General features: G+C 34.9%; 1 protein-coding gene across 1 annotated transcript in view; it reads left to right on the forward strand.

Moving 5' to 3' along the window:
- The window catches only part of LOC125115401 (triadin-like), a 124,003-nt gene that overhangs the window by 65,429 nt on the left and 32,342 nt on the right, over positions 1-26,232 (forward strand). The window contains exons 3-4 of the mRNA XM_047759389.1: positions 11,777-11,941; positions 13,045-13,077. Of these exons, the coding sequence (XP_047615345.1) occupies positions 11,777-11,941; positions 13,045-13,077 (198 nt within the window). The remainder of the gene's footprint in view (positions 1-11,776; positions 11,942-13,044; positions 13,078-26,232) is intronic.

Genomic DNA, 26,232 nt, shown 5'->3' on the forward strand with positions numbered 1-26,232 from the left:
GTTAAGGATCTGGCCTTCTCACTGTAGCAGCTCAGGTCGCTACTATAGGGTGGTTTTGATCCCTGACCTGGGAACTTCCACAGGCCACAGACACAGCCAAAAAAAAGGTGTCTCTTTGGGTGTGTATGAGAGGAAAGAGCCTCATGAGTATAGGTTTTCAATGTTAGTATGTTTTTTCATGTCTTAAAGTTTTATTGAATTATAGTTGATTTACAAGGTTATAATAATTTCTGCTGTACAACAGTGATTCAGTTATACACATATACACATCCATTCTTTTTCATATTCTTTTCCCATATAGATTATCACAGAGTATTGGGTAGAGTTCCCTGTGCTATACAGCAGCTCCCTGTTGGCCAATCATTCCATATACCACAGTGTGCGTATGCCAGTCCCAAACCCCCAGTTCATCCCTCCCCCAGTGTTGCTGCATTTAAATGTGGCTGGGTTTAAATGCCATCTGCTTCCTATATCTTTACAGTCTCCCCCTCTGTTCCCTCCTTCCTTTCTACATATGTTTATGTGTTATCTAACTTGGGAAAACTAACACATTTCCCTCACCTCCCTATATTAAGTGTATTAGCAGCAAACCTTTTTTTTTTTCCTGTCCCCCTAGCAAAGCCCTTCCAGTAAGAGATGATCTGATACTATTTTATTATCCTGCTGAAATGTCTCATATATGCACTTCTTAAAAATTGAACAAATGAACAAAAGAGCAAAATGCACACTGAGCATCTTCATCTTGGTTAAACTTTGCAGCACTAGAACTGTTGACTGGCACTTACTAATTAAAACCCTGTCCTCTTATGACTTTTATAATTCTTCTTTGGCACCATTAGCTTCTTACCACTGTTAGATACATCACCTTGTTCCATTGCTTTAACTGCAATGACTTTGTGTTGTCTATACAAGTGATGAGTAAGCTGCCATCATATTTAGCCTGCTTATCTTTAATATATGGCTCTCAATCTAATAATAGGATCAACTTGTCTCTAAAATGACCAGATAGTTAAATTTAGAGGCTAAAAGCAGTGACACAGTTCTAAACAATTAAACCATGCAAGATTAGTTTTAAGAAAATGCGTTCTTCCCACCATGGGATTTGTAAGCTATTTTTATTTTGGAAAAAAAAAGAAAAAGAAAAGCTCATCAGCATTTTTATTTTGCCTTAATTGAGCTACTTGATCAGAAGTTTGCTTATTATTGACCTTCACACAAAATGAGCATCTTTAACCCTCATCTTACCTCAGTGTTTCTAATTGCATAAAGACATTCAGTTGGAGCATCAAACTCAAAATTCCTAACTGAACTGGTAATGTTTATTTCCAGGCCTGCCTCCCCGATTCCATATTCAATTCATTTTCCAATTTTTTAAGTTAGATGGGATTTCTTACCAACTTCCGTCTTTCTTCACTACCCATGAATGTTCAGGGATTAAAAAGAACTCATTCTACTTTGTGTGTGTGTGTGTGTGTGTGTGTGTGTGTGTGTGTGTGTGTGTGTTTGCCATTTCTTGGGCCGCTCCCATGGCATATGGAGGTTACCAGGCTAGGGGTCTAATCAGAGCTGTAGCCGCCGGCCTACGCCAGAGCCACAGCAATGTGGGATCCGAGCCGCGTCTGCAACCTACACCACAGCTCACGGCAACGCCAGATCCTCAACCCACTTGAGCAAGGCCAGGGACTGAACCCGCAACCTCATGGTTCCTCGTCGGATTCGTTAACCACTGAGCCATGACAGGAACTCCAGAACTCATTCTACTTTTTAAACATCTCTTGATGCTCTTCTGTACTCTGTACCTTGCCTCCAGCACTGCCTTTGTCTTCCCAAGATTATTACGGAAGTCTCATATTTTCTCTTTGCCTCTTATCTTTTCCACTGCCTCTTTTCTCATTCTGAGGCCAGATTACTATAAATTGCAAATTTTACTTTATTATTCCTCTATTTGAATTTTTAAATGTCTTTCTTTAAATGTAAATATGTGTGTCCAATAATGAAAGGATAAACCAAATGAACAAAATTAGGTAATTGTCAAAAGAAGACCACAGTATAGCAAAGAACTAGGATGGCAAAAGAAGCCTTCCTTAATATGTCCTCTTAAATGGTTTTGACTTAGGGAACTTGGAAATGTCTTTTTATACTTAATTTTTTTTTAATAAATAGAAGTAATCACTAAAAGTTGAAAACACACTGAAACAAATGAACCTAACTCTATCAAGTTATTGGCGTAACCAGAGAAAATAATTACTTCAAATAACTTAAAAACATACAATTCTGACTCTCTGTCCTTGGTGTGGTATAGTTGAAAGACAAAAAGAAATGAAAAGAAATCTAAAACTCCATTTACTGCTTTTATTGTTATTAGTAGTGTTGGTGTCATTTATTTGAAATTGTTATTGGTGTATTGTAGAGAAAGGAAATAATTAAATTGATATCATTAAGAAATAAGATTTTCAACATACAAGATGTGAGTATAATAACAGAAATTTTGAGTAAAAATTCCAGATTTTATTTGGAAATATTGTAAACACATGACTTTTTGAAATTTCATATTTCTTGGCATAACAATTCAACTCAATTACCACCCCCTTCTGACCAAATTCTAGCATCAAAATACCATTTCCCAATAAAAGGAACCAGGATTCCTTTAAGAAGAAGCTGATTCCAGACTTGGCACAAGAAAGATACAAAACTTACTTTGGACATTTTTATGTGCCTCAAGCAAGAAACTATCAGACAAATTATGGGATAGATTGCATACCGAAGTATTTATGGATCTGGGATTAAGAATTTAAGTATTTAGTTTTTGCTTTAAAATATTTAGCAAACTAGAAAAAATAAATGATAAATATGGGGAAGAAGAAATATAAAACTGGTAAAATGTTGATAATTATTGAAACTAGGTATGGTGAATCTGTGTTGTGTCATTTTGGCTAAGATAAAAACCATATTTTTCAGATTTCCCTCCTCTGCATAGTTGTGGGTTTGTGGGAACCAGAAGAATCATTATGTGCGTAGTTTGGAAGGCAGAGGCAAGCAGGACCACAAAGGTCATTGCAGAGGACCAGGTGCAGTTGTCACTGATCCCTTGGCTCACCTTGTTGGCGAGGGATAGCAGCTGTTCCTGCAGCAACTCCAGCTCCTGCCAGAGCCTCCTTTGGCTTCTTCACTACTGGCCAAGTGCATATTTAGCTCCATGAGAAGGATGACAGTTTCTCCTCTTTGTAGAGAGAGGTTTGGAGGTCATAGGACTGATGCAACTTCCAGAGTGTTCTCCCAGCCCTCGCAGGCTCCAGATTTCACTTCTTCCTTTACTTTTCATCCAATTTTTTTCTTCCTGAGTGCCTGTTAGGCCCTAACACCACATGCATAAGTAAAAATCTTTCATAATGTAGTTAATATTAGAAGTACCATGGGAATTTTGTGAATCTAACTTTTTATTTCACCATATTCTGAGGAGTGTCCATTGATGGTAAGGATAACAGATTACAAGGAATTTCAACCTCTGTACATGGTCTCTGTTAAAAATCTAGTTACAGGAGAATCGATTCAGAGACACTTGTCATTTAAAGTTAAATCAGGCGTTCCCATCGTGGCTCAGTGGTTAATGAATCCGACTAGGAACCATGACGTTGTGGGTTCGATCCCTGGCCTTGCTCAGTGGGTTAGGCATCTAGCGTTGCCGTGAGCTGTGGTGTAGGTCACAGATGCGGCTCGGATTCCGTGTTGCTGTGGCTCTGGCGTAGGCCGGTGGCTACAGCTCCAATTCAACCCCTAGCCTGGGAACCTCCATATGCCGTAGGAGCGGCCCAAGAAATGGCCAAAAAAAAAAAGACAAAAAATAAAATAAAATAAAATAAAAACAAAGTTAAATCATTTATGTAATTCAGAGCAGATGATTACATAAACTTTTAAAAAGGTTTTGTACTTTTAAACTATAACGTTTATTGTTGGGTATAGTAATATTACGGTACTCACTCATTTGTAAAAGAAGGCATTTAAACATATCAAAATGTTTCATCATAATCTTTTCTCTACAGAAGCATCTGAAAGACACTCTAGAGAAGCATCTCACAAATTACTCATGACTTAATTATCTGGTCTGAAATGAACTGACCTAATGTTTATATTTCTTGCCAAATGACAAGATGTAAGTTAAATAAATACACAAAGCATTTGAACCTATATATTCAGTTTCAAAGAAATTTTGCAACATAGCTTAAATACCACATTTTTGTCCATGCAAGAATCCTTGAAATATTATATACTATGTATAAAGTTATTTAATGCAAAACATGTACTATAGCAGCTGAATTTAATTTTCATTGGCCTCCACCCTATTTTATTATTATTTTTACCTTTGCTTCTCCCAAATCCATATGAATTAGTCAAGTCCATTCCTTTTAAATCCTTACTATAAATCATTTTAAAGGGCTACTATAAGTGGATTTATAGAGAGGATATTAAAAAATGAGCCTCTCAAAATATTTCCTGGGTGGAAAAGCTATTTTTTAAAAATCCATTTTAGGGCCACAATTTATGTCTGTTCTGGTTACAGCACAAGTGGTTTATCAGATACCAAAATATCAGGTGTTTTCTCTGGAACCGAAGCAATCTTACAAAAGTATAGCTATCGTCCATGAATTTTTCAAGAGAAAATAATGGGAAGGTTTTGTAATTCCAGTTGGTGTATCTTTTACAAACTTCTATTGGCAGGATGTAAATACTTCTTAGAGGTTAAATATGGAGGAATAATGTTGCTGCATCAAACATTTTTTTGAATTCTTGGCTTTCTTAAATGTGTTACTTGCTGTTTCTCTCATACTGACATTACCTTCAATTTGAAGTGAAACAGAGAGTATGAAAACAATAAACTCCTGGGAGAAAAATGTGTGTAAGGGATAATAAGAGAGAGAAAGCCTCTCCATTGTGATGATAGCAATTAAAGGTGACAGTTCTGACATCACTGAGTTCAGCCGAGTATGTTCAAGGCAAATGGTCTAACCTATGAGAAATTGGAAGTTACTTCAGATTGAACCTAAAACACTTTAGAGTATAATGTCTTGAGTAAAGATTGCTTTGATGAGGACACTGCCCTTTAGAGTAGATATAAAAGCACATGTTTTTGTTTGTTATTTCTTAAATATGTACACCTAGTATTGTCAGTGCTCTGTACTCTGCGGCCCAAACACTCAAGAGGGCTATTAAATTCACTGTGAGTGCTTTTTGTTTCAAGTGTGTCCTGGTTAAAAATAAACTAGGTTAAATCAGTATTCTGACCTTATATCATTATATCCCTAGGAAATAGTTGACTGTTAAAAATGATGCCAAATCTCAAGTGTAAACTGTTTAATAGGAATTTGCATTCTCTCAGCTACATTTCTGCACACAAGAAACCTACTAACATAGTGGAGACAATCATTGTTTTCTGACATAGCATTCAGATCATTTTATTTTCTATCTTGTTTTCCCTACCTGTGCTTCCCTTCCTCCCTTCTGGTAGGTGGGATGTCGAAACACATCTGTAGCTTTGTTTGATGCCACAAAGTTCCAGGGAATTCTTTTTACCTTGAATAAAGACTAATTTAATTTCACAGTACTTCAAGCAAGAATTTTCATGTAACTCAGAGCATACTAAATGTTGCATAATTTGCTAATATTTTTCTTAACTTCATCCAGATTTCACCAACAGTAAGTAAGAGAAGTATTCAGGTGCTCCCATCGTGGCGCAGTGGAAACGAATCTGACTAGGAACCATGAGGTTGCAGGTTTGATCCCTGGCCTCACTCAGTGGGTTAAGGATCCAGCGTTGCCATGAGCTGAGGTGTAGGTCCCAGATGTGGCTTAGATCTGTCCTTGCTGTGGCTGTGGCATAGGCCGGCAGCTGTAGCTCTGATTGGACCTCTAGCCTGGGAACCTCCATATGCTGCAGGTGTGGCCCTAAAAAGAGAAAAAGCCAAAAAAAAAAAAGGAAAAGTATTAAAATACTTATCTGCAATAAGGGGGGAAGCTAGTTACTTAACATAATTTCTTTAGGTCTGAAAAATCACCTTTATATATTTTGAAATAGCATCCCTCATATATCAAAATTAGAAATACCTAGGCAGCAAGCCTGTAAATGGCAGCACTATGTTAATTGTATTACACTTAAGATATTGCATAAAATCATGCTAAATATTTGTCTTGAAAGAAGAATCTGTGTATTTTTAGCCTTCATATTGAGTAAGAAGTACTATGTGCGAGATACATCGACATATATACAAGTCGAATTTTTCTAACTTAGGTAGGATTTATAACAGTTAAAAAATCCTTTGCTCAGTCGAGACCCAAATATTTAGAATATTTTCTGGGAGGTAAGGGGTAAGCACTAGCTGTGTTGTGAGGCCTGATGAAAGCATGTTTGAATTTTACAGACCCTGCCCTTGTTGCTTGTGAGGTAGTAGTGACTGAGTAATCATAGGTTATAACAGCTTGCATTTATGAAACACTATCACATGTTTGAGTTAAATGGTTCTGAAAATCGAATTAATAATTACCTAACATGTACCATATCTTTAATCTGCTTTTGGTGCTTTATACCAAGGAATTTATGTTATGATGAGGCTGAGAGAAGCTCAATAAGCACCATCTGGTGCAGGCAAATATTCATGGGCAGAAGGGTTAGATGATGACTAGGACCCATTTTCTGGCCATCCTATGGAGTGATTCAAATAAATACAGATGGACCAAGCCAGAGGTGCCACCTCTCAGTTGCTCTCTCCTTTGTTAAGGAATGCACGAAGGCAGCCTTATACCTGGGGGGTAACTCATTTGGGAATGGAAACTATGCAGTCAGAACTAAGGTCTCAAATACCCAAGAAGATAATGGGAATGACGATTGTGCTGCATTTGGAGACCATAAGAAGGTAAGATCTTACACAGAGCCTGCTGCTAAGGAGAGGCAAAACCAGTGACCCCAGCTAGTAAACTAGAAAGAGCCTTTGTGTCATTCAGGATTCAAAGCCAATCTTGCTTGTTTCTCCACATTATTATTATTATTTTTTTTTTACCAGGCCCTGTACTGTGTGATTTTAATGTATTATCTCAGGTAATACTAATGACAACCTTGTGAGATAGTATTACTTTTATTATAATTTTAAAGCCCAGCAAACTGAAGCACAGACTACTTTGGTTTGGTGTCATACTTTATAATATTGCTTGCAGGAGCTGGGCATAATATACATTGAGAAGGTTGAATATAAAGATAACAAGCATGAGGGGTTGAGGCCTTGGTTTAGAGTAGTGACTTTGGAAAAGCAGAGATGTCAATGAATTTTATAGAAATGGTGAAAGTTAATCTCAACATTACTCAGCATTTATATGAGTTAAGATTAGAACTAAGTGAAATGATTAAAGCAGTCACTTTGGGTGCAAAATTTAAGAGGTTCCAAAAAACTCAGCAGTTAAGATACATAATATTTTATTATGATCTCTAACATTTAAAAACTAATGCAAAAAATCAGAATGAACAAAATCTCAAAACTTTAAATAAAGACAGAAACATTGTTACCATTGTTTCCTTTTGCCTCTGGCTGGGTGTGGTGCAGCATTTGGGGCCGGGAGAGCCAAACTTTAAGACTATCTGTCTGAGCTCCTAGCCCATACTCATCAATGTCATTATTTGCTGATGTTTCTCAGGATTTGAAAGTTGAAGAACCAATTACATGTAAGACTGTTGGTCAAATATCATGGTGAAACCATGACCTTTGTTCTTAAGGAGTAAATCTGAGTAAAACAGCTAATTTAATTTCCCATGTATGTTCTCATTTAGACATTTTCTTACAGTTTGGCTTCAAAGACATTAGACAAATAAAAATCTTATTTAACTTTAAACTTTTCCTTGCTTCTCTTGCTTCTCTTGCCACTCTTTTATCAGTGCCAAGAATCCAATTACTGATCATAAGGAGCCTAAAACAGTTTCCCCTCCGTCCAGCGGTATATTCTGAAAGAAACATAAGAAACAAGAATGACTTGAACATTGAGAAACATTTCTTATTTCATATAACAGAAGCCCTGAAAGTAGAGATATGATTCCAAGATTGGATAGTTCAGTGATGCAGCAATGTCTTCATGTACTCAAGGTCTTTCATTTTTAGCCTTTGCTTTCCTCAGTGTGTCAGGTACTGTCCTCGTGGCTACAAGATGCTATTGCAGTTCCAGGCTTTATATTCTCATGCAACAAAGTCCTTATCCCCTCTCACCCCTTAACAGAAAGAAAAGCCCTTCCTGGCATTCCTGTTGTGACTCAGCAGGTTCAGGACCCCACCTAATCTCAGTGAGAATGAGGGTTTGATCTCAGGCCTCAGTCAGTAGATTAAAGATCCAATGTTGCCGCAGCTGCCACTCTGATTTGACCCCGTGCCTGGGAACGTCCATCTGCTTCAGGTGCAGCTGTAAAAAAGAAAAGAAAAGAAAAAAGAAAGAAAACCCCTCTCAGAATCTTTCATCCAACATCTTACTCTAGAACCAATTGTGAATTCATGTTTTTGTTTGTTTGTTGACAGTAGTATTGCATGGTAGTTGGGTCATGCTCTAGAGGGTGCAAAATCTGGCTCTGTTACTTAATAGCTGTGTATTTAGACATCTTATTTAAATTCCTTCTGTCTCACTTTTCTTATATTTAAAATAAAGATGCCTACCTCATTGGGTTTTTGAAAGGAAAAAGCGAGTTAATATACATAAAGTTCTTAGAATGGTATCTGGCAGGGAATATATACCCTGTAAATGTTAGCTACTACCATTTTTATGATCATCCTTGGAATGTATGTAATTTAACTCATGGAAGTCTAAGAGATAAGAAAGTACAATTAAAAAAGAAGACCGATAAAAGGTTTAGTTGCATTGTATATTATTTAACATTGGTGTAATTTGGATGTGTCATCTGAGAGAGGGAATAAGAATTAATTTGAGGATTACTACTTTGTTTAAGATATACCTATGCCTGTATCTATGTGTTTTAAAATTGTTGTCCACATGGCTGAAAATCAAAATCTGGTCTCAAGCTAGCAACTTTTTTCTTTATGAAAATAGCCTGCTTTGACTATTTTAGAACCAGGAAATATATATGTCTGCGAAGTATATATAGTGCATTTAAGCATAAGGATAATTAAACTGATATCTATTTTGTTGGATTTTATTGTTAAGTTCCTCATTGAACACTTAGAAAAAAGAGGAATGTGAAAATGGTCTCAATCTATTCAGATCATAAAAATTCCATTTGCAATATTCTTCCATTAGATATAAAATATACTAGTGCTAAAAATACCTTTAGTAGTGCCACTACAATCCAGTTCCTTACATATAATTCTTTTAAAATTCTCAATTGCAATTATAAAATTCCATTTCATTTCCTTTTTCTAATGTTTAATCTCACCTTTCAGACTGCCATATTTTGGTACATGAAACTCTCAGAATGCAGTGAAATAAGATCCAAAGAGTAAAGTTATGCTATCTCTGAATCATGGAAGTAAGTTTTCCTGAGACCAGCATTTTGTAACTTGGCATTCTTGTAATGGGCTGTGAAGCCCCTGGAATAGAACACAATATAAAAAATTTCCCAGCGTTCACATGCTGCTCAGTGGGTTAAAGATCTGTTGTGCAGCCAAATATATATATGTATATATATATATATTTCTCCAGAATAGTCTCATGATATTTTCTCCTTTCTATGGGATCTTACCCATCAGCATAAAAATGGAATATTCTTCCCACCTGAAAAGTATAAACAATAGCAACCCTACTGTGATTCTAGTCCTTCAACTATTGCCCTATCTCTGTCATTTACTTTACAATAAAATATACTCACTTTAAATTCTTCCCATTTGGTTTTTAACTTATTTCACTGAAATTGCCCTTTGATGGTCACCAGTGACATCCTCATCATTAACTTTAAAGGCTATTCTTAGTCTTCATCTTTCTTGACCTGTCAGCCGTATTTGCCAATTGATCACTTTATCCTCACCAAAACAATTTCTTGACTTATCTAGTACATTACACTCTTTTTTTCTGCCTCTGAATTAATTTCTCTCTGTCTCTGTTGTCTCTCGTCTCTCCTTCTCAGAATCCACTGCTGATTCCTCCTCATCTCTCTGACTCATCTCTGTCTTCTAAATGTTGGAGTGTTTCAGGGTCCACTTCATTAGTAATCACATTCAGTGTTATGACTTTGAATACTTTCTATTCTCTGTTGAACTTCCAAGTTTCCATTTTCAGCTGTGACTTCATTTTTGTAGATTATATTGAGCTACACAAATGTCTACATCTCCATATAGAGGTCTAATAGACACTCAAGTTTTACAGGTTTAAAATTTGTCAAATACTCTGCGCAACAAACTTTCTCTCTAGGCCTCCCCATTTCAGTGAATGACATTTCCATTCTAGTTTCTCACACCAAAAACCTTGAAATTAGTCCATATGCCTTTTTTTCTCATATCCAACAGCCTTACTGTAAATCTGTACCATTAATTCTCTCTTTTAAATACATTCAGAATCTGATCACATCTCACCACACGCACACTTACCATGCATATAGAAATCACTATCATATTTCTCTTGGATTATGGATTATTTCATTTGGCTCCTTACTCATCTCCCTGTTTCCAACCTGGCATCCTTTCAGTTTCAACCTGGCAAATGAAGTCACATAAATCAAATTGCTTCATTCCTCTTCTCAAACCTTCCAGTGACTTCCTATCTCAATCAGAGTAAAAGCCTAATTTTGGTGTACTTAACCTTTAGATAATATAATACATTGATATAATTCTAGTCTCTTAAGATACCAAAGGGAGAAGAATCCCTGAAAAGCTAAAATAGTTTTTAAAATTAAGGAACACTTAAATCTAAAATTTAATTACTGATTGATGAAAAATCAGGTGCAGCTTACAACATATTTCTAGATAGATCACCTCTTCAATCAGATCTTAAAGGCTATCCTTACCCCTTCAGAGTAATTTTCATGTAACTAGAATGAGAATAACAACGTGTTAGAAATCCCTAATGTGTCTATTTGCTTGCATTTTTATTATTTAGTATTTCATTTCACAAGCAGTTCATATCTCCTAGGATATAAAAAAGGGAAGATTTATAGTTTTCAGTTTTTCCTAATTCTATCCAATGAAAGTACTAGAAGTTCACGGTATCTTTATTTTCAGTTACTGGCGTGTCTAACAAAGATAAACTAATTGAATCTAGCTAGAAGTTGATATGATTACTACCTGACAATTCTAGATTTTTTCCTGATGTATCACAAATTGTAATAAATGGACCTATTCATTTTGCTTTAGTCACAACTACCTAAGGCAACTTGGAACTTACTGTTTATCTGAAAATTTTCAGAGCCATCTCCTCCGTGATGCTTTCTGGTATTATACAGAACATCAATGATACCTGCTGTTCCAGAACATGCATAACTCAGGGTTACTACAATTTTATAACATACTACACATTACTTTAATTTATTCTTAATTTTTCCCTGTGCTGAACTCTTACTCAGATTATAAACTTCTCCAGGGTAACTGTACCAGATGTACCCAATAACTTCTTTTTTTAATTGAACACACATGCATACTACAACAAAATGTAGTTTCTATTTCAGAGCAAAAAAATTGTAGCCAAGAGATATTTACATTCATGAAATTGACATGTTCATTGTGTCAGAAGAATAAATCAGGAAAATCAGCTTTTCTTAGTTTCTTTGGGAATAATTGTAAAACTTTTCTTTGTTCTTAATTACTTTTAGCAAGCTCTATTTCCAAGATTGGCTCAGATCCTCTAAAACTTGTACATGATGCTGTGGAGGAAACCACGGACTGGGTCTATGGCTTCTTTTCTTTGTTGTCTGACATCATCTCATCTGAGGGTGATGAAGAAGATGATGAAGGTGGAGTCGAGGACACCGATAAAGGTACAAAGAGAACAGAGACATGTCTAACTGCTAGAAGTAAATATGATATGCATTATAGTAGTTTGCTTAAGTTTAAGCACAAACGAGCACTTGGGTCAGGCTAAACCAAAATGAATACACTTCTGGGTGCAAAGAGCCTATCAACAGGCTATTAAACTCAGTAAATTGGTCTCTATATGGCTTTCACCTTAAAGCTTATCTGCCATTACGGCAAAGGTGTCAAAATTAAATGCTACATTAGAGTAGCATTATAGTAGAGAAGGACTTAATATTGCAGTCCTACAAAACCACAAAAGAACCTTACATTTATATGGTTTTTTTGGGGGAAAAAGGGTAGTTATTTAGAAAGGACAAACAGTAAATAAAAACAACAGTAAAACTAATAACAACAGTAAAACTAAATATACATATATATTATACATATAATATATTCCTATATATAATGCATTTTCATCATCAAATAGCAGAAAGCAATCCTACTAAAATCACAATGAAAGTAAATTTATTGAATCAAATGGAGGTGTAGGATGGAGGGATGCATTCTAAATGTCATAACAATTATGCAACTAACCTATGTACTCTCTAGTATATACTAATGAAGAAAAGGAAAGAACAAACTGAAACCACACATAAACTGCTATTGAGTGGGTGTGAAAAGAACAAAGAATTGTGATTTTGCCTTTTAAATGACATTTTTAAGGTCAGCCTTACTCAGAAATTACATATTCAGCTTTGACTACCAGGAAAGTTCTTATTATTTTAGCCCTTTCTATGACTTTGAGTTTGTATTTGTTTGGCCCCCACGAGAGGTAGAGATGAACAATAGAAAACTGAAATGAACATGATATACGAACTGTAATGTATAATTTGGATCACTGCCACAATTTTATTGAACTCATAAAAGTGAAACTATCTCAAATAAATGTACATAAACAAAGTTTATACTTAAAAACTGGACTTAGGAGGCAAAGTAATATACAGACTACTATTGTCAAAACTGATAGATCTTTTTTTTAATAAACAAAAGAAAATGGGACAATAGAAAGGCAATATTATGCTATGCTGAAAGTTTTTTCTAATTTACTATTTTTGTCTTGGTTTAGGAGAAATAGAGGAGCCTCCAGTGAAAAAAAAAGGTTAGTTGTGTTCACCTTTGGAAAAAAGAACTTTTATGATAATGTTGATTTTCAACATACTCAAATGTATTTTACTTTGTTGTAGACTCCATTTATTTATTTTATGGCTACGCCCATGGCTTATGGAACCTCCTGGGCCAGGGATTGAATTCAAGTCACATCTTTTAATCCACTGCACCAGGCTGGGGATCAAACCCACACTCTGCAGCCACCCAAGCCACTGCAGTCAGATTCTTAACCCACTGTGCCATGGCAGGAACTCCAGACTTAATTTATTTTTAATGTAGAGGTTTATTTAATGGTTAGAATAAGACTTATGGTTAGGAAAAGAAGTACTTGATTCTTTCCAATGAAGCTAATCCCACCATTTTTCAGTTGATGTCTTATTGCCTTTTTCAGTGGATGTTTGACTCCATCTTCACACAGATCAGTGTGAGTTGAGATTGCACAAATGAGGGGTAAATTCTATAGTTCTCTAAGTGGTCCAGAGGATGATGATGCTTGTGGCCTTTATTCTAAATGTGGCCAGATTTATTGATTTTAAAACTATATGATTTTTCTTATTTTATTGTTAGTATTGTTTTTCAACTTTAGGTAATAACTATGTGACGGGGTGGCTGAGACAATGTGGAGGAAAACAGTCTTGGGTCAGTGTGTATCATGTATCATCCCAAAGCGGTATAGTCCCTGGGTGTGCTTGGATGTGGTGTACAGGGATTCCTTGAAGGAGTAGCCAGGGTCTTCAGTAACTTAATGGGATAGTCAAAGATCCAAAAGATGGGAGCCATATGACTGAGAAAAAGAGGTCAAAGCTGTGGGACAAAGGCATTGGAGGGTCAGGAATTTTTATAGGATGGAGAAGGAATTGTGACGAGAAGGAATAATAGGGAGCAAGGGATACCATCCTGTGGTATATTTGGTATGACAGAAAAACATAAAAGCCAGACTTAATGTAATTGTGATGTTTTAGTTAATACTACACATGTTGGACAGTAGCTCTTCGGAGTATTTACTACTGAAAAGAACTTGCTTCTGTTACTGTCTCCCTACACCTACTGTGAATACAAATAGTAGGATCCAAATTTGAAGCTCAGCCTTGTCTGAATAGATGATGGTCACCTCACTGTTTGGGATCAAATCTACTTAGTGTATGTTAGTTTGGAAAATTTGGATTTGTGACTTGTCCAATAAAAAGGAGATAAAGTAGTGAAACTGTGGTAATGCTATCCAAAAATGAAAGTGTTTATGAAGCTACTGAGAAAAGAAAGGACGGATTTTCCTACTCACAAATCCATGATGCGAACGCAAGAACTCAAGACATTCTTCAGTCATCAAATCCAGGTTTAGAGAATTTAGATTTGATTATAAACTTCTCAAGGTCAGAAGCAGTCTTTCAATAGCTAATCTCCAAGGGATAATGCCCAGAATGTAGTCAGAGTATAAGCTAATGAGGTACTAGTTATAGTCTGCAAGTAACAGCTTGTGTATATGTTTATTCTATTTGGATATGGAAGAGGGAAAGGCAAATGTTTTCTTACTTAAGCTCAGAAATTAAATTCTATAATAGTAGCATACAAAAGCAAATTCTCCATAAATCAATATCTAGTATTTTATATAGAGTCTGTTCATTACTTTTGATTTTAATTTCCTGATGAGATTATTTTAAGTTTAAGTTTTATAAAATGATTAGCAGAAGTTGCAAATCCACACAAAGTTGCTTAATTATTATTTCTTAAATTATTCCCTTGCTTTATTAAATCAACAGAGAAACTATTAAATAATTGTTTGGGATTTCTTTTTAATGTTAGTAATGATTATTAGTTAGAACATTCTTTTATATGTATATATATATTTAAAATCATATGCACTACTGTCTTGAAAGATTACTAGAAGGAGAATTTACTCAAAATCACCTGAATATATTTTCTTAATATTATTATTCACAAAATTACTTGAAAATGGACATTTAAAGAAACATCTTATATACCCTACTTTGGACACAGAAGCTAATAACAAATATTAGATGAGGTGGACTTAAATAAATATATATCATTACAATTATTATTATTTTTATTTAAAACCCTTTCTTTTGTAGAGTCATAGAAACAATGAGCTTTAAATCAGTATATAATATTTTAAAAAACATAATTTCTGCTTTTAAAAGCGTATTTTAAATATTATATTAGGGAAGACATTCCATGAGCTTATCTCTATTTTATGGTAAATTATTTTATGAATTTCATATTTTAAAATTGTGGTTTAAGAAGTTTTTTGTGACTTTTTTGATAATCTAGAATGATATTCTCTTAAAATGTTTGATTTTCACCCATCTAAATGAGTCTTTATTAGTCTCTTCATTAATACTCTTTCCCATTCAGAAATATTCATTAATATCTAGCCACTTTATATTACCTAAGTTATCAGGCTGTGACATTGTTTATTCGATTGCCCCATGTCTATATGAAGCATTTTATTTAAATATGCTTAAAATGTTAGTTTCATTTGTCCAGTTATTGCTATTTTTACCAAAATTAAAATTCAGCCACCTTGTTATTTATGGGTAGAGTCTGCAGTTCTATTTTGATATGGAATAATGGTCCAGTCAAATAATCTCAGAGTTGCAGGATTGATTATTAAACAGATTATTAATATGGATGAAGTTTTGGAATCTGTTCTTCTGTGGCTCATGTTGTTATAAATATAGCTTCAGGGTATTAAATGTAGTACCCAATGTCTTTATACTCCTTGCACATATTTACTTTTCAGCTTGTCAAAATTTTAAAATATTAAATTCTATTACCAAGCACTCCATGATGAGGGTTGAAGGCACTGAATCATTATAAAGTATTATATTTTATTGTATAATTATTTAAAACTTGTATGAAAACCAACGCTATTGTAAATCACAAACCCTGGAACAATTCTATGCTTTGTATGGTGGGTGTGCTTTGTTTATCTGGACTCAATTTGTTGAGCATCATTCTTCACACCAGGGCACACATCATGGACATGTTAACACCACATTTTCCAAAGGATAAATGAGTGCAGATGGCATCAAGGGAATCAAATTACATCCCTATGCTTTCCTAAAATTTATCTGCCTGATAACACATCCAAGGTTATCGTAGTACTTCTTCCACATTATGAGATAAAGAAGTATCTTTCACCCATATTCAGATTGCTGCAATGCCACCCAAAGAGACCAACAGGCTTTCCTGCCCTGTCTTGCGTACATCTGCTAGTGGAGAGGCATGGTGCTGATACTCAGGTATTCTGTGTCACAATGGAATGTTCTGAAGTCAGAGAAAAGGTGGGGAGATGGAAGCAATGGCAAGTTTCACTTAATAATTTTGCCTTTTATTTAGCTGAATAATGTGAAAGAGTGAATTTCTCTCAAAGGAGAGTCCCTTGAGAGCAAAACCAAAAGAGCATCCATAGGAAATACTGAAAGCTAAAAGTGGCTTTTAAAAATTTAAATGTAAGCAATTCTTTTCAATTTTTCTCAATATTTGATCCTAGGATGTGTCTCTAGTTTGAAAGAAAGCACTTTGAAACAACCAAAGCAGTGTAGGTTAGTGACACTGATTCTTTTAAATATAATTGGTATATTTTCTAAGGCAACCAAGCTGTTAAGGATGCCTCGCATAAACCCATGGATGCCACATGTCTGTGATTCATTTCAGACTAATTCTGTATTCTTCAAAAAGAAATATAAAACCTACTTTGTGTAATTATATTATGAAATATTTAATCTAATTGAATTCAAACTTTATTTCGTCTAATATAGAATGTTTAATATTTTGTACTTCCTATTCACACTTACCTTAGTGGAAAGAGCCAAGATCCTTTCTACGTTATGTTGAATTACCTTGCTTTCCAACTACTACTTACCCTTTGAACTAAGGAACCAATATGAAGTTTGAACAGCACCCAAATATGAAGGCTGATATTCTGTGAGATTGTTCCCAATGCATGTCAATGGCAAAGGAGGAGACTCCTTTTTACTTAGATCAAAACAAATTACATTCTTCTCATAATCGTGTTTTAAAATTCCCCTAAAGCCTCCTGGGGTTGAAAATAGCTCAGTAAATTTAAACTCAGTTCTTTCATTGTGTTTTTCTCACTTTATTGAAATCCACAATAGCTTTTTGCAGTCAGGATGAATAAGGAAGAGCCAGGAAATTTGAGCATCATAAATATTCAAGACTTTAGGATTAGTCCATTCAGAAGGTTGTATCACGTCATCAGGAGTAAGATAGATGGACATGTTTCTGTGCCAGAGATTTCATTGCATCCATCTTTGCTGGCAGCTTTGGTGCCTTACACCAGGCTGAACATTAAGTGTCTGAAAATACTGTGAGTGAAAAAAGGAGGGAGAATGGAAAGGTGACTAAACTTGTTAAAATTCAAGCCTCAGAATATTGGGTACCAGGTTGGCCCTATTAACACTGCTAAGTAGATACATTTATCTTTGGACCAATCCTCTAAATAAGTCTAGATCAAAACCCAGCTCCATCAATGTACTGCTGCATATTGCCTTCAAGCTTCATAAGGAACTTACTGCTTTCTCTTCTGCTTGTCTTTCCCAGTATTGATCAGACTTCTATCAACAAGAGGCAAAACCCAGAAAGAGTAGACAATGGGCTTGGAGATGGGCTCAGAATAGAAAAGGCTGAGTAGGCTGAGGTGGAGGGAGATATGGTGAATGATCCCAAGATTCACTTATCTAAGGAGTGGGATATAATGATCTCTGAGTCCAAAAGAGCTCGTTTCTAACAAAACAAGCAAACTGGAACCAGGGAAATAATAGTGGTAACACAAGCCTGAAGGAGAAAGCCATTGAAAGCAAGGGATTAAATTTTGGTGCCAATACCATGGAGAAAAAAACAGTGAGACAGCTCGACTCAGGACCAGCCAGTTTAAATAGTTCCTGTTGGAGTGAGAATAATCTCAGTGTTGCTGCATTCCTACTGGGAAATAAGATTGAGAATTGAGAAGCCTATGAGTGAGAAACCGTTAGGTCTTATATGCATTGCAGACTCTTTTCCTCAGTCTTATACATTGCCTTTTCAAAATCATGAGACACTAAGGTGTTGGTTGAATACAGATTGCTTAAAGTTTTACCTAGTCCAGATTATGTATTTTCATTTAGAAAGGCTTGTTGAAAAATAAAACAAATATTCAAGCAAAACAGAAAAATTACCAGAGGTTCTCATTTCTGTGCATCAAATTCAAATGATGTCTTAATTAGACTTATTTTGCTCACAAGAGACCAAAAATCCCATTTCAAACTGGTTTAATGGAAAGATACTTTCTTGGTTCAAGTGACTGAAATATATAAGAGTATAAGTGGCTTCAGGGATGGCTAGATACAGGTTTTTATATATTATTAGTAGTAAATCCTCTCTTTTCACTTCCCGATCCTGATTTCCTTTGTCTGTTTCTTTTACTTAATTCTCAGGCAAGCTTTTCTGTCTGGTGGCAGTTATTGTTACGAGAATCTTGAGGCCAAAATTATTTACTTTAGTAACTCCAGAGAGGAGCCTGTGCCGTTTCCCAACTATTTCAGCAAAAGCAATGTAGTTGACTCTCACTAATCTGTATTGAGTAACATACCCTTCTTGGAACCAATCAGTTGGCCAAGGACAGGCAACAAGCACTTTGTCAGACCCATCCTTGAAACTAAAGAGTCCATTAGTATCACCCAAACTACTTGTATTGATATTGGAGAAGGATTAGTTCCTGAAACTAAGAGGGTTGCTGTTATAATAACGGATTCAGCAAGAAAGCCGCCCAAGTCCACAACATCTAATTTTTGCTTTTATTTTAAATTCATAGTCCCAGATCATCTCCCACCTCAAATTTACTAAATCAGGGTTCAGGCCTTAAGCAGTTATAGTTTAAAAATCTTGATAATGTGTTTCTATCTCAACCAGGGTGAGAACTATTGCACCCTAAGGATTAATCCTAAAAATAAGAGGTTTTATGCATTGTGATACCCAGTGAGGGAGACAGTTGAAGATAAGTTGATAACTGCATTATTTTGTTTACACATACAGACTATGCTTGTGTATGAATTTACTGTTAAGAAAATACCAAACCATGAATGATAAAATACAAACTAATTTAATATCACTGTCACATTGACCCGATCATTGGAATAACTATTGATAATTGATGCTTATCAGCTGAACACATCAACATTCTGAAGATGACTGAGGTCAACTTGAACAATGAGGAGATATCTCTATTAGTTCCCTTTCTGCTGTTAACCTACCATGGTTAAGTCACTTAACCTCCAAGGTTCTCAGTTCTTACATCTGTAACACAAAGATGCTATATTTACAGATGCCCAGGTTCTTTCCAGATATAATACCTTATGATTCTTTGATTGAATGTGTGCTGTCATATAGTACTTTTACCAAGAGTTTCGCCTGGGGTAGAGCCTTGCAACTCAAAGTGTGCTTCATGGAACAGCAACTTTAGCATCATTTGGGAGTGATTTAGAAATTCAGAACCAGGCTCTATCTATACCGGATGAGTCAGAATCTGCATTTTAATAAGACGCCCCAGGCGACTCACATTCCCATGAAAATTTAAGAAACATCGGTCTAGACGGTAAGTTCTACTTCTGACTGTGGTTCTGAAAGTACCTGAGAGCTTATTTAAATTGGAGATCCCTAAAAGGTTTCTCACCATGAGAAACTAATTGATTAAGTTTGGGCTGCAGCAGGAATATGTTTTAAAATTTCCCCAGATGATTCTGATGTACAGCCACATTGATCTTGTCTAGTATATCATCAAATATGAAACACATAGTAATACTAAGACAGCCAAAACCTCATCCAAAGCTGTAAACCCCACCAGTAATTATCTTAAAAAATATATTATTTGTAATCATTTCTACTTCTGTTGGTTTATGAACACATGGGAAATAGTATCTCAATTTATAGACAAGGAAAATAAAATTTGGAGAGCAAAATGAATTAACCAGAGAATACTGAGTTTGTAGAAAAAAATGAAATTGTCAGATATATTTATTTTGCATTTTTTAGGGGTTAGTAGTATGCAGTGCTGAGATTATTATTTTTCTTGAAAAAGTTTGAATTATTTTATAAAATTTTACAAAGTAATCAAACATAAAAGGTCCAAAATATGGATTTCAACATCCCTGTGGGAAACTGTCCTCAACATTTGTCTATAACTATGTCTGGAATGTATGATCACTTATTCAAAAAAACTAGATGTATTGAAGAGGAGAAAATATTCTTCTTTAGTCTTTGTTAATGGTCAGTAGTTCACTTGCCTCAAAATTTTTGTTTATCAATGTACTAGAGAAACTATGAGAATTATAGAAAATACAAATACTTACATATCATTTGGTATATTTATCTAAAACATTGAAAGTCCAATAAAATATTTTCCCTTAGCACTCCTTAATTAGACACTAAGTAGTTAATTCAATTTGCTCAGTTTTCTTATCATCACTAAGCTTTTGTGTCCTAATAATTGGCAAAATCTTACTAATAGAGAGTCTATGTTCAAATTAATAAATAATTTGAATTTTTAATATTAAAATGAGAAAAACTGTAAGAAATTTTATATTGTCTAGCACTTGGGTGATATATTGAGAAAACAATGATAAAAGGCATTCTTTGAAATGCACAACCTGCATAATAATTTTAATAAACAGCGTTGTCATTTAAAAGAATCAAGATGGTTGCCTTGGTGATAGTGATTATCCTTTTAATTTTTGAGTCTGTCATCTTAAAATCTTGATAATATTTTTAATTTATTAACAGCATGTCATATAAATAGAGAAAAATTGTATGCCTTAAACCAACCGTGTAAGACTTAAACAAAATTATGAACTCCTCAACAATAAGCTATTTTGTGATTATAAATAGATAAAAACAGTTTATTATAAGTAAAATACATGTAATATAATGTAATATAACAAAACATTCAGAAAGACTTTACTGCAATAGGCTCATTCTTAGGACTCACTTAGCACAATCTGATTTCACTAATTTTGTCCTCATTGGTTGTTCCTGTAATCAGCCTTCCGGTTTGTTTTTTGTACCTGTGGCCTTTTTTCTCAGGATGCATGTGGAAGCTGAGCTCAGTGAGTCATGGGAAATTGGTTAACCATCTATGATTAACACCAGCACCCTAGGAGACATGGCGCTTAGGTGAATACATTTTGATAGAATTAACCAGGCCTGAAGATGAAGAGGGAGATCCAAGCTAATAAAACAAATTTTCACTTCTAATTTGGAGAAGTTTTAAAAGATTTTATCTATTGTGTGCTGCATGTTCCTGATAAGAACCAGAAAAGTCCCCATAATACCCAGAAGTTCAAATTTGAGGCACTAGAAGGATCACTAAAATTCATACTTGTCCTCTCAGATGTCTGACATATATACAACAAAAATATCATTATTCTATATATTAAAATACCATAAACATATAAACTAGTGTTATTAAACAAAATGAACACAAATTGTTACTGAAATACCATAATCATAAATAAGAAAATCTGAACTGTAATAGTGCCTAACATGCAGAAGAAAGGATAGGAATTTTGAACTCCTTCTTTTGTTTTAAATTCTGTCCGAATTTTTTTCTGTTGAAATGAACATATTTGTGGACATTTTATTATAGGTAAAATTGTCAATTATATATGTCAGTTCATAGTTGATATACTTTATATAAACATCTATGGATAATTTAAGGCAAAGTATTAAAAATATGCTCAATGTCTTTAATTTGATTATAATTTACTTTGCAGTATTCCAGAAAAATAATAACTTTTTTTAAAAAAAAACCCTAACTTATTGACACCTATGTTGATCACTATGGGAAGAAAATCCTTTTAAAATATACTGGTTATATGCTTCTAAGTTTCCTCTATGTCTTTTCATGGCTTGATGGTCATGCATTTCTTTTTATTGCTGAATAATATTCCATTGCCTGGAGGTACCACAGCATATTTTTTTCTTTTACCTACTGAAGGATACCTTGATTGCTTTCAGGTTTGGCAATTATGAACAAAGCTCCTATAAACAAACAAAAAACCCTACCTTTTGTACAAGTGTTGCAGTTTACAGTACCTTTCACAAACATTTAAAAATTTCCACAAATAGTAAAATTCTTCAACTTTCCTCAGAAGTTCTAGTAGAAAGTAAAAGGGTTAGAAAGGCAACATTTTACTGTCTCAAAATTTTCAGCCATACTTAGTATTTAAATCATTTGATCATGTATCATAAAGAACAGATAGGATATTATCCACCACAACTTTTTGTGCAGGAATTTATAGCTTATAATCATGCTTAAACATTTATTTTTAAACTTAGTATATATTTACCAAGTTTATGTCAATTATTAAAATTTTAATAGATATAGTTGTTGCTCTCATTAAATCTAGAATTTAGTGAAGGATACAAGTAATAATAATAATAGCCAATACTTATATGATGCTTATTTATATCAGATACTACTCTAAGTCCTTTACTTCACTTTTTTTTTTTTTGCTTTCATAGGGTCACACCTGTGGCATATGGAAGTTCCCAGGCCAGGGGTTGAATCAGAGCTACAGCTGCCAGTCTATACCACAGCCACAGCAATGCCAGATCCGAATCGGTCTGTGATCTACACCCCATCTCATGGCAACGCCAGATCCCCAACTCACAATAGGAACTCCTAAGTTCTTCATATTTTTTGTTTATGCTTTTTTGTTTTGTTTTAGGGCCACACCTGCGGCATATGGATGTTCTCAGGTCAGAGCTACAGCTTTGTGATCTGTATCACCACAGCCACCCGTGTCTGCAATCCACACCACAGCTCACCTCAATGCCAGATCCTTAACCCACTGAGCGAGGCAAGGGATCAAACCCACATCCTCATGGATACTAGTCGGGTTCATTACTGCTGAGCTACAACAGGACTCCATCCTTTACATTTTAACTTACTTAAATCCTCATGTAAATCTGTGTAGTGGGTACTACTATTATTAACCTCCTTTTACAGATGAGGAAATTAAGTTCACACACTTAGTAAGTATGAGAATTAGATTTGAATGGAACAGATTGATTCAGACTATCTCAAACACTAAGCTACATTTTAATACATACCAACAATGACATTTTATTTTTTTTAATTTTTTTTCATTCATAATGATTTTTATTTTTTCCATTATAGCTGGTTTACAGTATAGATCTTTTTTCTTTTTCTTTTTTACAGTGTAGATCTTTTAATAGCTTATATGTGTTTAGATTTTCCTAAAAAAATGCAATTTTTTTGCTTTTTAAAAAAATTTTCCATACAGTGTTCTATAGTTCCCTCCCTTTTAAAATGTAGTTGATTTTACAATGTTGTGCCAATTTGTGCTATACAGCAAAGTGACCCAGTCACACATATAACAAAATGCATTTTTAAATACATTAGAGTACTATGGATTTATGCCATCTTTTATATGAGTTATTCCAATAATTGTTTATTGACTATCACAATCTAGAAATAATGAATACATAATACTAATTTTTATTTTTTCTTATCAACATAATAAATCATTATATCTGCTTCTCTTGTTTCCCAGCACGTCACAAGTCTGGTGCTGAGACTAATACCTCTTCAGAGACATTCAGCTCTGACCCAGTTGTTTATTTGGCATTGGACTTTAGAAAAACAGCCTGACTTAGAAGGGTATATATTTTTGTTATTGCCATTGAATTATAAAGCTTGAAGGCTGAGTTTAAATTCTTTGCGTTCCTTTAATAAAGGAAATTTCTAAATGCATTTAAAGTCTAGCATGGTAAAACATTTGATTTTAGAATGGGAGGTGAATAACAATAAGAATCTAAAAGGAGACTTCTACTCTTCTCCACTTTCTACATTCACTCATACTTCCCAACACATAGTGAGAAAAGTGGTAGGGGAAAATCAGTACTAGTGAAAGAAGCTGGAATACACTTCCCATCTTCTGTGCCCTCCTCTGGAGTGCCCCTCTTATTACTGACACAGTAAACACTAGTGGAGAACTGGATCAGATTAGGTAAGGTTACCAATGACTTAGTAAAACAAAGGGATACCCTTCATATGAGATGACAGTCACTCTTTCTCCATTTATTTTCCCTTCTCCAATTATCAAAATTCATATTGAAGCTTGACCTTTACAGACCTGTAGGCACACCTGAATTGAGGTACTTTGACCTCTGGGCCTTCTAAGCCACAAAACAATCTTTGAGGTTTACTGTTACCAAAATGGCTTATTATCCCAACTAGAATCTGATGCTGAGACTTACCATGTTCTCTGGGACATTGGACTCTAACCTGATTGCGAAGTGCATACATTTGGAGGTAAATAATGACTGCTTTGAAATTCTTCTTTGTCCTTTGTATACAGAATTGGTTCAAGTTGAAGTGAGCTGTTCTTAAGAAGTGTCAAGAGGTTAAATGAAACCTTATGCTACTATACATTTTGTTATGTTGCATAAAGTAGAGGCATTCACCTGTCTATAGAAATTATTAAATAACTAGAAGCTAGTTTTAATATAAGAAATTTTATTTTTCTTTGAAGCTTGCTGAAAACCACAGGGCAATAAATTTCTACTTTACTGACTTGAATCTTTTAAAATTAAATTCCCATTCTTATACAAATGGTTCTTAGTTGGCAAGAACAATTGAGAGTAAGAAATTAGGCATCATCTGCTTATGAGAAAAATATCCTTCTGAAGTCTAAATTGGTAGCATGCTGTTACTCATTTGGGCAGAAGCCTGAATGGTCATCATTTCCTGGCTTAAATGTAAGGAGACAGAACAAGCACACTGTGTAGAGGCCATATTGGTTTCTTTAGACATCTGATAGTCACAGTGACACTAGTGATATATTACAATCCCCAAAGAAAATGTAATGTTGCAATAAAACATGCAGAAAGACATTTAATTTATCCTTAAGTATGTATGGTAGAGGCCAAAAATTTTTCCTTCTTCTCTTCCAGGTTCTTTGGCTGATCCAATAATTAAATTGATATAAGACAGATTAACAGGAGAAAAAACAAGCAAATTTCATCCACACAGGAGCCCCAGAAAAATGAGACCCAAAGGGTAGCCAAGTAATTGAGGCTTATATAACATTCTCAGCTAAGGAAAGGTATAGGAGGTCTTAGGATACAATGGAAAGGAAGGCCATTCACAGGAAGGGAGAGTAGATGTTTGGAAAACAAAGATTGTCCTGTTATGCAGATTAGTTTCTTGGTATCTCTGTAATAGCCCTCCTGTTGGTGCATGCCCTATTCCAAAGTAAATTTAAGCAGTTGAGGAGAAGGTAAAGAGCTTTTCCTCAGTCTGCTGGGCTTTGATTGCCTTTAGCTCAAAAATAATCCTTATGCCAAAGAGACATATTTTGGGAGTCTGCTCCCCTTCAGAATCATCAGAAGTAAATTTCTTTTGTCTTTTATAAGCAAGGAAACGTATGCTTGTATGCATTTACAAGTGCTTGTCTACACTTACTTGTGTAGAAATACTAACAGTCTCTGGGTGATCATCAGTTAAAAAATAGTCGATGATATTCCTGCAAAATAATGTCTATGTAAGTCATTATATTTCATTGTGAGCTGTAGATATTGTGTCTGTGTGTAAATCTGTGACTCCCACTTACAAGAAATCTGAGTGGATCTGCCCAGAGCAGTGGGACTGGCTTAGTTAATGTAAAGCTGAAGTGCAAAATCAGGAAAATAAAAAGTTGAAGCTTTATCTTTGAGTTTGTGAAATTGAACAGAACGCTGTGAGGACTTCCTGGGTATAAAACCCCTGCTGTGTTCCCTGTTTCTTGTTTGTAGAAGAAAAGTTTTAGTCTCCAAGGCCTTCCCTGAATTCCAAAGAGCAGATTTAGGCAGTTACTCATTAGGGAAGTGAGAGAATGCAGAAACAAAGGAAAAGCAGTCAAGCAAGAAAAATAACAATAGTTTAAACAGTAGTTCAGTGATAAAACAGAGTCCTAGTTCCTCCTCAAGGGAGATAATAACAATCCAATATCTATATTTCAATTGTTCTACAGAAACTAAGACACGCCCCCCGCCCCAAGAGAATGGTGACTACAGGCTTACCACAAGCATATAGACTCCAGATTGTTTGGAGCCAGAGGTTGATGATTAA

The sequence above is a fragment of the Phacochoerus africanus genome, chromosome 2 (genome assembly GCF_016906955.1).
Source record: "Phacochoerus africanus isolate WHEZ1 chromosome 2, ROS_Pafr_v1, whole genome shotgun sequence".
Classification (NCBI taxonomy): domain Eukaryota; kingdom Metazoa; phylum Chordata; class Mammalia; order Artiodactyla; family Suidae; genus Phacochoerus; species Phacochoerus africanus.